The sequence below is a fragment of the Camelina sativa genome, chromosome 8 (genome assembly GCF_000633955.1).
Source record: "Camelina sativa cultivar DH55 chromosome 8, Cs, whole genome shotgun sequence".
In the NCBI taxonomy this organism is placed as follows: Eukaryota; Viridiplantae; Streptophyta; class Magnoliopsida; order Brassicales; family Brassicaceae; genus Camelina; species Camelina sativa.
In genome coordinates, this window is record NC_025692.1 from 7,777,898 (window position 1) to 7,790,093 (window position 12,196).

Sequence of the window (12,196 nt, forward strand, 5' to 3'; positions counted from 1 at the left end):
TTTTTTTTTTTTTTTTTTTTTTGACAAACACCAATTCCATTGTTTTCTATTCTACCCGTATATTGAGTACAACGGTGGCTATGGCTATAACGAAAGAAACCTTTGTACATTTCATTAAGTTTACATTTTAAAGATATTGTATTCCTTGAAAAGTTGTGTACTACAAGATCGAACACGTCTCAAAGCTATAGAACAAGTTTAAAGAACAACACAATAACATCCACTTAATCATGTAAACAGAACATAAAGTGAGCATAAAGCATAAGCATATAGCTTTAATACATTTATTTTATTAATTGAGCGAGCTACTAGTGGTGTGATTAATAATTAAGCAGCTTTAGAGTGAAGCGACGCGCTCCGCAATAAAATCCTTAATCCGCATAATTAACTGACCCGACTCCGGTAACTCAGGAAAGATATAAAACGCGTGGAACATGTTTGGATACTCGATTAACGTTGCTCTTTTCCCGGATAACTTTAACCACTCGTAGTAGCTTCGCTGCCAATCCTTTAACGGATCAAACCCAGCCACAACCACCATCGTCTCCGGGTACTCCAGATCCGATATATCCACTGCGTTTGGTCCTCCTACGTTAACCGCTTCGTGATCCCGGTTCACTCCTTCCGGTAACATCGCTTTCCAGCACCAATCTGTTCGATTCGGCGATACCAAAGGAGCTCCGGCGAGTTGTTTCTCCGCTTCGGTCCTCTTTTCCCCGCCGAAGAACGGTTGGATCGAGATCATTCCGATCAGTTTTACGGCGGTGAAATTCCCCCTGCAAACTCGGACGGCGACGTTGTGCGCGATGTTTCCGCCGGCGCTGTCTCCGGCGAAGAAGCATCTAGACAGATCAGCGTTCGCCGGGAGGATGTTGCCGCGATTCTCATCGAGGTACTTGAGAACGTCGAATCCGTCGTCGTACTGAGCAGGATAACGATGCTCCGGAGCGAGGCGGTAGTTGACGGAGACGACGTAAGCAGGCAGTTTTCTAGCGAATCGCCGGCAGACATTATCGTAAGGGTAAGCGTTAGGGCTGAGGAAAGCGAAACCACCGCCGTGGAAGAAGACAACGACTGGGATTTTGTCGCCGGAGACGTGCGGTGTGAACAATCGGAACCAGAGATCGCGGGAGGGATCAACGACGAAGTCCGAGGTGGAGACGGAGTTGATGGGTTTGGGATTGGGAGGAGCGCGGAAATCGAAGAGGCGGAGGAAACGGCGGTTGATAGTTCCGTCGGGACNGTAGTAGCTTCGCTGCCAATCCTTTAACGGATCAAACCCAGCCACAACCACCATCGTCTCCGGGTACTCCAGATCCGATATATCCACTGCGTTTGGTCCTCCTACGTTAACCGCTTCGTGATCCCGGTTTACTCCTTCCGGTAACATCGCTTTCCAGCACCAATCTGTTCGATTCGGCGATACCAAAGGAGCTCCGGCGAGTTGTTTCTCCGCTTCGGTCCTCTTTTCCCCGCCGAAGAACGGTTGGATCGAGATCATTCCGATCAGTTTTACGGCGGTGAAATTCCCCCTGCAAACTCGGACGGCGACGTTGTGCGCGATGTTTCCGCCGGCGCTGTCTCCGGCGAAGAAGCATCTAGACAGATCAGCGTTCGCCGGGAGGATGTTGCCGCGATTCTCATCGAGGTACTTGAGAACGTCGAATCCGTCGTCGTACTGAGCAGGATAACGATGCTCCGGAGCGAGGCGGTAGTTGACGGAGACGACGTAAGCAGGCAGTTTTCTAGCGAATCGCCGGCAGACATTATCGTAAGGGTAAGCGTTAGGGCTGAGGAAAGCGAAACCACCGCCGTGGAAGAAGACAACGACTGGGATTTTGTCGCCGGAGACGTGCGGTGTGAACAATCGGAACCAGAGATCGCGGGAGGGATCAACGACGAAGTCCGAGGTGGAGACGGAGTTGATGGGTTTGGGATTGGGAGGAGCACGGAAATCGAAGAGGCGGAGGAAACGGCGGTTGATAGTTCCGTCGGGACGTTGAGCGTTATCGGTGAAGGTTGAGATGACGGTGAGAGCGATTCTTGTTTTTAACGGAATCGTTAGTTTCTGGTTTGGTTGTGATGTTTCTGTCGCCATTTTTATTTTTCTTTCTTTCTCCTCCGTGAAGATAAACGGATGGATTTGGAGAGAGCAGAGTGAATAATTTTTAGAAGCTGTTACTTACATAGTTACATGGTATTATGTATATATATATGCTTTAGATTATTTTTTGCCAGCTGTAATTTTGTTTTTGTTTTTTTTTTTTTGACATTTATGGTTAGAATAAACGAGCAATGACAATTAATCAATTATAGATTCGTCTGAGTGGTCAAAAATACTCAAATAGCATATCCACTTCTTGCAAGATCAGAATCTCAAATGAGTCTGAGCTCAAATCGTATCATATGATTCGTATGCAGCAGCTTATTTTGAAGAACTACTTGGCTCGGCTACATTGATATGCGGCAGTCTCTTAGTTTGGTTCTTCACTAGAACCTGTAAAATTTATGTTTTTATTTAAGGAAACACGTAGACGTTAGGTGAAATAAATAACAAATATTTCCTTCTACTGTAGTGTTGATGTCACATGGCCAACAGCGATAGAGTAATTCATAAGAACAGTAGACGTAATCAATGTACATCTTGAAGAGGGTGGCAAAGTAATTTAATTTCTAGATGACAGACACTTGCATCAACTGATTTTCAATCTCATTCAATTCTACGTTAAATCCATCACTGAACATGGGTAAATCTGTAAAGTGGTGATAATTTTGTAAAAAATTTCGGGCTCTCTCAGACAAAGCCATGGTAGGGAAATATGTGTATTAATTAGTATTTTGTCCGTGGATCAAGATTCAAACATGTATATGCGTTTGTTTTATAAGGAATCTGATTTCCCTAGAAGCTTATACGTTATGAAGGATGATTTTCACTTAACATATCACGGCTACGTTAATGGTAATATATAAGCCAGATAGTGTTGTATGATGCATCAACATTCAAATAAGGAACCAAATGCACTAGGTGATGAAGAGTTTTGTTGTCAAAACAAAAAACTTGGTTTAAAAACAATTTGTTCGAAACTGCGCAAATTCTGTAACAAAATAAGTGAATGTGTTGTAGTAGTCTTACCAAAAAAATAATTTCTGATAAAAAAAAAACTCATTTGCCTAATAATTAATAAGTAAGTTCTTTAAAACTGTATATAATATTTTAAATTTGTTTTTAGGGTTATGTTGGAGATGCAAATGTTTTAATAATAAAAATTATAAAAATAAAATAAAATAATGTTCGTCAATCGCAAAATATAGTGTTTTTCTTCATTGTTTCTTGGTTTAAAAGATTTATTATTTTACATTCACAATTAAAAAACTCATAGATTCTTCACCCGTCTAATAATGTTGTCATAAGTACAAAACTTCAACGTTGTTGGTTTCTCTTGCTGGCCTAATTCCTCACATGGAAGCTTCTTCTCTTGTCCTTTAAGACCAACTTGTTTTCACATTCCCATCGATTTCATTCTAATCGTTAATCTATCTGAAAGTTATTGTCAATCTCATAGTAACAAAAATTAGGTATAGAAATTGATAAGACTAATTACTTTTACTTCTACTGTTATGCACATCATGTACTTAGATTATAAGACATTTCCGTTGATTTAGGGTTCTTCATGCTTATACTTAGATTATAAGACATTTCCGTTGATTTAGGGTTCTTCATGCTTATACTTAGATTATAAGACATTTCAATTTACCTAGCCAATTTCATAATCTTAATTTGGGTTCTTCATGCTTATACGTTGTCAAGGATGATTACGTATAGCCATATAGTGTTATGAACTTATAATGCATCAACATTCAAATAAGGAACCAATGCATTGCGTGATGACATGGAGTTTGGTTGTCAAAACAAAAACTTGGTTTTAAAACAATTGTGTTTGAAATTGCCCAAATTCTGTAACAAGTTAAGTGCATGTGGGTTGTAGTAGACTTACCAAAAAAATAATTTCTGATAAAAAAAATATAAATAAAATTAAAATCATTTACCGAATAGATAATACAGTAAGTTCCTAATAAATAATATGTTAAATTCGTTTTAGATTTAGAAGAAGATACTAATATACAGTAAAATCTCTATAAATTAATAAACACTATAAGTTAATAAATTTCGTTGGTCCCAAGTCGGATCAGTGTAAAAAATAACAATATTCGATAAGATAATAATATAATATATTTTTGAAATCTCCATGTAAAATATAGTTCCAATAATATCATAAATTAATAATCATGTCAATATATATACATATATTTATATATATAGGTGAGTTGCTCGCCTATATATATATATGTTGATATAATAATGTATGCTTTTCTAAAACTCATATCTATCAAACAATTGTTGTGTTGTATTTTCAAACTATAATGATATGAAATACTTTATAACATATCATAAAAATAGCTAATTTTTTTAAAAGTTTTCAATTTCTAGATATGCATCATTTTGATAGTTTGATAGACTATTAAAATACGAAAATTGATATTTTCATGTATTTTATATATGTATGTCATTTGTATAAGTGAACCTGTATATAGTATTTGTAATTTTTTTGTCAATAATGTTTTTAAGATAATTTAAATTATATTCTAAAACCATAAAATTTATAACATCTGAAAGTCTAATCTTATTTTGCTAAAATTGTCTCAATTTTAAAATTAAACAAATAAAAATATATCTATAAATTAAAATTATTAATTTATACTATAAAATAATAAATATTAATTTATAGAGATAAATTAATATCACTAGAAATTAATAAAATGTCATGGTTCTAACATTATTAATTTATAGAGGTTTTAATGTAAAAATGTATATATATATATATTTTTTTTAAAGTGGTTCATCAATTGCTGTAAGAAAAAAAAAAATCAATCAATGCGTTGTCGTTTTCAATGTTTCGTGGTTTAAGGGTTTATCATTTTTTTTCACACACAACCACAGTACTCCCCGATTTCCTCACCACCGTCGTTACTTAACGCCGCCTGGCACCGTTGGCATTCAACGTTTCTCTTCCTCGCCTAATTCCATTAAGTAAGCTACTTCCAGGCCAAACTTGTCGATTTCACTTCTAATCTAGATTATTGTCAATCTATTCCTAATCGGAATTAGGTATAGAGATTGATAAACCTGCTTTAAGTTCTACGGTAATGCACTGCTTTTACCTAGGTTGTTCGGCATTTTCGTTGATTTAGGGTTCTTTCATTTTTTAATTTAGCCAGCCAATTTCAAAATCTTTGATTTAGGGTTCTTGATGCTTCCTATTTCTCGGTGATCTTTCTGTTTTAGGAATCTAAAAGAAAGAATGTGTTTTTTTTTTTTTTGTAATGGAAATTTTAGGATTCTTGTCTAAGAGAGTAGGAGCAAAATGGGTTGGAAAGCTGCTGAGAAACTTATCAGACACTGGAAGATACTCCTAGGGGATAATGTGAGGACACTCTTTTCACCACTCACTTTTGTTCTTCTGGTGGTTGTTTTAGTTTGGTTTCATTTTCTTATGAATGATTTGGTGTTTCTTCTTGGGTTTGATTTTATATGCAGGTGATGATAATTCGTGGGAAAGATAAGGGTGAGACTGGAACCATAAAACGTGTCATCCGATCTCAAAATCGTGTTATTGTTGAAGGGAAGAATCTGGTGAGTTTGTCTTAAATCATCTTTGTTCTGTATATCTTTTTGCTCGGTCTTACGCATGTAGAGAATGAATGGTACTAGTTCATACTTGGTTGTCCCCTTGATATCGTTTCTGGAATATGATGAACTAGTATTGAATCAGGATCATATATCACTTACTTAACACCAATTACCAATTATGGAGTTATGAATCTTCTTTTGGTTCTTCTCTACAAATTTAAACATCTATTAGTTGGTTACTTGATCACAAAGCGGGTCTATTTCCATCAGTTTCTCTACATAATGTTTTGAATTGTTCAACTTGAACTCTTTTTCGTTTTGGATGATCTAACTCTCTGCTGGGATAATCTTTGGTTACTCGCTGAGACACTGTTTTCTTCTGTATCTGCAGATCAAGAAGCATATAAAGGGAGGCCCTGATCACGAAGGTGGAATTTTCACGGTAGAGGCTCCTCTTCATGCCTCAAATGTTCAAGTTGTTGATCCAGTCACTGGGTATTATCTCATTTTGCACTACTGTCACCACCAATTTCTCTTTTGCTCAAGCAAGAAGTTTCCTATGTTTCTAATATCTTTCCCATCTCAGGAGGCCTTGTAAGGTTGGTGTAAAATACCTAGAAGATGGAACAAAAGTAAGAGTAGCTAGAGGTACAGGCACATCTGGTTCGATAATTCCTCGACCAGAGATTCTAAAGATAAGGGCTACACCAAGACCCACCACCGGTACGTAGCAACACAACAAAATCTCTTTAAACATGCGATTTGCGCATAGAATGTTGGAAGTGTATATCGTAGCTACTTGGGAACAAACATAACCATAAAATAGGCTGTAAGATTAAAGATGGAATCAACATAATCTGTTTGCTACCTATGCATTTGAAACATGCGTTATATGTTCTAAGTCTGAGAAAAAGGAATAGATGCATTGATTCCCCCTTCTGAGATGAAAGAAGAAAATGCTTTGTTAGCTTTGCCCTTATTGTCATGACTATAACAAATTAACAACTGTGATTCTTGATTTGAACCATAGACTGAAACAGCTCAATTCGCAAAATTTATCTCTATAAAATATAGTTTGGCCTTGATAGTAGTGGTTTTCTTACAGAGGGATTAATACTTTTGTTTTTTTTTGCAGCTGGCCCTAAGGACACTCCAATGGAGTATGTTTGGGAGCAGACATATGATGCTAAAACAGGAAAGGGCATGCCTGATCTTTAAGTAGACCTCTTTACAGTTTCATTCCAAAAATGTTGCTGCTCCCCAAAAGATTCCTCTTTTCTCATTAGTTCATTGTCAAGAGCTATGAACAGGCCCGGCCCTGTACACATTTGTATGATACATAGGTATCGGGCCTCAATTTTCTGAAGCCGATTCGGTAAGGATTTTTTGTTTTTTTCTTAATTATAAGGCCTCAATTTAAGAGTTAGTTTCTTTTAAAAGGTCTCATTTTTTAAATTTATTTTCAGATGAGGCCTCATTTTAAAAATTGCTTTGAGTTGAAACCCAATTTAAAAAATTGCATTGGACTTACTGAAAAAAACAATTTTTTAAAAAAATATTATCAGACCTTATTTTAAAAGTACAATTTTTTTGGTATTGGGCCTCCAATGTTGTTGGACCGGCACTGGCTATGAAGCGACGTTTTGTTAAAGAACCCTTGATCCTGACTGAAACGACGTAGTCGTTTTCGTTATTTTCATTGATCTTGTGAACTTTTCAAGGGGCCAAATAAAAACCATTGGGAAAATTTTCAAGTTGTCTACTCTACACAGATTGACAAAACTACTGACATTTTTTTAACTCTTGTTGTATCTACAAAACTACACAAATAACATAAATTCTAAACGTAAAACAAAAAAGCTACAAGTCTAAATAACATTATCGAATCATAAAACTCTCATATAGTTTGACAAATAAGGAAAATCAAATTTATTTTAAACTTTCATTGGGGATGATTTCTAGAATTAGTGGTCTACAATAAACAAAAAGGAAATATTAGAGGACTAATATGTAAATAATATTAGTTTCGCCTTATCGAACGATTAAGATCCATCTTCGTCTTGTCTTGTTAATAAAGAAAACTCTCAAGAGGTTTTTTATAAGAAGATCCCATTGTTGTAGCGAACCCAGAAGAAGAAGAAGAAGACGAACTGATTGATTCATCTGAATATGGAGAGATTACAGCGAATCTTCGGAGCTGGTGGCGGTTTGGGTCACGCATCGCCTGATTCTCCGACTCTCGATACATCGGAGCAGGTTTACATCTCTTCTCTCGCCCTCCTCAAGATGCTTAAGCACGGTAAGATAACCCAACCCAATCCTTAAACTCTAATTAAGCTGCCTTCTGATTAGGTTATATGAATTTTGTTTCCGCTCTCTTTGATTTTACTCTTGCCCCCTTTCGGTATGAAGCTCTAGGGTTTCGAGTATTATTGTTCGATCTGTTTGTATAATAGAGAGATTTGATGAAAGTAATTTGAAATTCGCAGGAAGAGCTGGTGTTCCTATGGAAGTCATGGGATTGATGCTTGGAGAGTTCGTCGATGAGTACACTGTTAGGGTTGTTGATGTTTTCGCTATGCCTCAGAGTGGTACTGGTGTTAGTGTTGAAGCTGTTGATCATGTTTTCCAGACTAATATGCTTGACATGCTTAAACAGACTGGAAGGTAACTAGTTCTTCTTTAATCCCATCTACACTTTAGTTGAGCTCTCTTATTCAGAATCTGTTTTGAGATATTGATGCTCTCTTGTATCGTAATTTTAGACCTGAGATGGTTGTTGGTTGGTATCATTCCCATCCTGGATTTGGCTGCTGGCTCTCTGGTGTTGACATTAATACTCAACAGGTGCGTTGTGTTTCTTCAGTTTGTCTATTCATCTGAATGAACTCAATAATGTCTTGTTATCCACTTTGCATTGTAGATCTAATTTATAGTTTAGAACTTTGGATCGGACTATATATGCTCATTGTGAACATCTGTGTGCTTTTCTTTTTTTTTTGTAGAGTTTTGAAGCTTTGAACCAGCGAGCTGTGGCAGTTGTGGTAGATCCAATTCAAAGTGTGAAGGGAAAGGTTGTGATTGATGCGTTCCGCTCGATAAATCCGCAGACTATTATGCTTGGGCAAGAACCCCGTCAAACCACATCGAACCTTGGACATCTTAACAAACCATCGATCCAGGTGATGATCACTTAGTGAAACGTGTCTCTTTTGTTTCTAAGTTGGAGCCAAATGTAAAGATTACTCTAATACTGACTTTTGGATACTACTATGCAGGCGTTGATTCATGGCTTGAACAGACACTATTATTCAATAGTCATCAACTACAGGAAGAACGAGCTAGAGGAGAAGATGCTACTAAACCTCCACAAGAAGAAATGGACAGATGGTCTGACGCTAAGACGCTTTGACACCCACTCCAAGACAAATGAACAGACAGTCCAGGTAAGAAAGAAGGGATTATTTTGCAATCTTTTTATAGTTGTTAAAGCATATTGCACACTCATGTTCATTGACATTGTCTCTATTTTGTTGTTTAACAGGAGATGTTGAGCTTGGCTGCTAAGTATAACAAGGCGGTTCAAGAGGAGGATGAGTTGTCACCAGAGAAGCTGGCGATCGTGAATGTGGGAAGACAAGACGCAAAGAAGCATCTGGAAGAACATGTCTCCAACCTGATGTCATCTAACATTGTTCAGACACTAGGTACTATGCTCGACACTGTTGTCTTCTAGAGAGCTTCTCACTTCGCCAACCACTTCACAACCATTTGGCCAGAGTTGAGCTTTGTTCTTAAGACATCTCTTTGGTTTCTGCTGAATGTTTTCGTTTTATATCTTATCTCCTAGCATTTACGAGGTTGTATTGTACTATGTGATTTCGTTCTTTTCGTTAAGGCCAGGGATTGATTTCTATTTCTTGCAATTTATTTTCAGTTTTTTTTCTCCTAACTTTCAGAATTTATACTGAAGTGCTATGGCCAGTAACAGGCAGTATTTCCAAACACTATGCACTTAATTGAAGTAGAACCATGAGAATGAATTGTGATGTTAAGAGTATCTGAATTTTGTAACAAACACGAAACTATTCTGCAGAATATTCAAAATACAGTGTCTAGCTGGTTAACATACTTTCTTACAGAAGAACTGAAACAAATAGGGAAGAAAAAGAGGACCAAATCTACGTTAAATTCCACAGTAAAATATACAAAATGTGTGTGAAACGAGTACCGAAGATAAGCCAAACCATAGGCTATGAAGGCTCTTTAACGTTTTTTGTGCATCAAACAAGTCCAGCTTTGAACACATTTGGGAGCTTGACCAATAGTTCAAACAAAGCACAATGGTTTTGGGACGATCTGTGTAATGTTGCTTAAAACTCGGTGTCGAAACAAGTGTAGAAGACCTTGGAGACCATGGTCCTTGCAAAAGGGATGTAGCTCAAGCTATACCTGCAGTGTTAAAGAACAGAAAGATGAATGTCGACAACTTTTGTGAATGAACTCAGAAACCATCTAAGTAGCATTAGGTACACCAACTCAGTACTAGTTCAGGCTAATAAAATGGTTCGATGAGCGAATCATCAATCATGTAACTGTATGCAGAGACCATCTATAAATAACGAGAAAGTTCAAGATAAATGCAAGAGAACCAAAACTTCAGCATACCAAATTAGACCAGAGAACTCAAGAATGATGGCCAGCAGCGTCAGAAGCTTGTTACGAACCTACACAGAAAGAAAAAGACAGATTATATTTAGTACAACAAGGCCTTTTCACTAGCTAGTTTTAATCAAACTTTAACAATGGTCACTATATAGTGTATACAGTAAATTGAATTAAATGGAGTTGAGAAACCCACTTACATAAAGAGCACAAAACAAGGCAATGATAATGCTTGCTAGATACAAAGCAGTAGCGTAGATACGGGCAGGGTCAAGCATCATAGTCACCTGCCGCTGTGGGCCTATAAGGAATGCTGTGCTGCCATACAGAATATGACATGAAACCTAAAATCCAAGAACAGAGAAATACTAGTACAGACAGAACCGCGTAAACCTAATGTGATATCACAACCTAAACTAAAAATCAAAATACGGACCTCCCAAGTGCCATCAAATTTCCGAGAGTAAATGTGATTCCAAACTTGACCGGATTGAAGAAAACAAGCATCGACTGCATTGTCAAACAGGTAAAAAGATAAAGAAGAGGTATATCCAAAGGGCTTAACTTCCCACAGTTATAAAGCTAAAGCTTGTTTAAAGGTAAAACGATTCAGGATAATGAATTCTAACATGAATAAGAGTTGAACTTACCAAAAGTGTACATGTCAACCCTGCTGACAAACAAATTGCAAACCCATAGAATCTCTGTTTTCATGAATAAAAAACAACATATTAGCAGAAGATAAACCCAAATTCAAGACATTCAACAAATTCCTCTAAACGAGACAACACTACAACTTCATAGAGATACACAGTAAATAAACCTCAGCATACTATGAATCAAACTGTATAATGTTATCATATCCCACGCAATTCTATCATCCTTCTCCTCCATTAAATCAATTTTTGTTTCTGTGCATGAATCTGAGTTTTTAACACTGCTGAACGTTATTGATCACTTGATCAATAGAAACTCATTTTATCTTCCTACATCAGTGAGCTCTTAAGAGCCTAACTTCTCTAATTGGAATACTACACAGTACGCATTTGAAACTAATCGTAGCAATAAAACCAAGAATCACAAGAAACAGCGAAATGCAGAGGACTTGATCGAAGAGATTAAACAATCTCGGGAGTAAATAAATAAGAACCTGTTTGGTAGTCAAAGCGCAATTGCGATTAAGATCTTCCATGAAAGAGAGTGAGCTTTCTTCCTCGGCAGCTCGTTCCTCGTCTTCAACCTCCATACCTACCATCATCTTCATCTTCTCAAATGCCTGATTCATCTTATCCATCTCTCTGCTCTAAGTCCCTCTCTGTGTCTACTACTCTAAGCTCTTTATCTCTCCGAGTTTTGGTGCTCAGATCTCACGATTCTTCCTTTCAAAAATTGTGACAGCAGAACTGAAGTATGGTGGGATCTTCCCTGCACAACCAATTACGCCATTCTCATGTATCGGAGAGTGAAAAGAAGATGAAAGAGACGCTTTTTCTTCGTAGTGGTTTCGTTAGAAAGGCTTTTGGTATTGGGCTTCTTTCACGTCAAGATAATCTTGGCCCAACTCGTTGTCCATTAGAAGACACAAGGTAGCAACTCCTGGTTTTATCAAACCGACGTCGCATTTTGACGTTTGCCGTAAATCGTCTGATCGTTTAACAAGATGTTAAAATCACCTAAATTTCATATGGTTCAGGTTTTATATTTTAAGTTTTATTTTTTTTTGGTTATAAAATGCATGGTATCATTGGTTAGATAGGAAAACGTTTTCTGTGAATACTAAATAGTTTGAATATATTTTAGCCGTTTCTCTGTCGTATAGCGAGTTTGGTCAATCGTTATGAT

The 12,196-nt window shown here is 37.1% G+C and overlaps 4 protein-coding genes across 5 annotated transcripts; 2 read left to right on the forward strand and 2 right to left on the reverse strand.

The window, feature by feature from the left end:
* LOC104706651 (probable carboxylesterase 18) lies at positions 90 to 2,231 on the reverse strand. The gene is made up of 2 exons (XM_010422855.2): positions 1,999 to 2,231; positions 90 to 1,242 (listed from the first exon to the last, which is right to left on the reverse strand). Exons 1-2 carry the CDS (start codon positions 2,096 to 2,098, stop codon positions 338 to 340), a joined length of 1,005 nt encoding a protein of 334 aa, XP_010421157.1. The 5' UTR covers positions 2,099 to 2,231; the 3' UTR covers positions 90 to 337.
* Positions 4,976 to 7,443, forward strand: LOC104706652 (50S ribosomal protein L24-like). Of its 2 annotated transcripts, XR_002032976.1 has the most exons (7): positions 4,976 to 5,089; positions 5,396 to 5,483; positions 5,597 to 5,692; positions 6,081 to 6,184; positions 6,276 to 6,412; positions 6,825 to 6,988; positions 7,317 to 7,443. XR_002032976.1 is itself a non-coding variant. In XM_010422857.2 (6 exons), the coding sequence occupies exons 2-6, from the start codon at positions 5,424 to 5,426 to the stop codon at positions 6,905 to 6,907; spliced, it is 480 nt and encodes a 159-aa protein (XP_010421159.1). In that variant the 5' UTR covers positions 4,976 to 5,089; positions 5,396 to 5,423; the 3' UTR covers positions 6,908 to 7,108. The 2 variants fall into 2 exon arrangements, 1 of the variants encoding a protein (XP_010421159.1); XM_010422857.2 differs by lacking the exon at positions 7,317 to 7,443 and having other exon boundaries at positions 6,825 to 7,108.
* LOC104706653 (26S proteasome non-ATPase regulatory subunit 14 homolog) lies at positions 7,859 to 9,615 on the forward strand. The gene is made up of 6 exons (XM_010422859.2): positions 7,859 to 7,988; positions 8,179 to 8,356; positions 8,455 to 8,536; positions 8,695 to 8,871; positions 8,968 to 9,135; positions 9,234 to 9,615. Exons 1-6 carry the CDS (start codon positions 7,859 to 7,861, stop codon positions 9,423 to 9,425), a joined length of 927 nt encoding a protein of 308 aa, XP_010421161.1. The 3' UTR covers positions 9,426 to 9,615.
* LOC104706654 (vesicle transport protein SFT2B) lies at positions 9,733 to 11,821 on the reverse strand. Its single transcript, XM_010422860.2, has 6 exons — positions 11,505 to 11,821; positions 11,005 to 11,058; positions 10,791 to 10,864; positions 10,555 to 10,672; positions 10,358 to 10,416; positions 9,733 to 10,141 (listed from the first exon to the last, which is right to left on the reverse strand). Exons 1-6 carry the CDS (start codon positions 11,646 to 11,648, stop codon positions 10,063 to 10,065), a joined length of 528 nt encoding a protein of 175 aa, XP_010421162.1. The 5' UTR covers positions 11,649 to 11,821; the 3' UTR covers positions 9,733 to 10,062.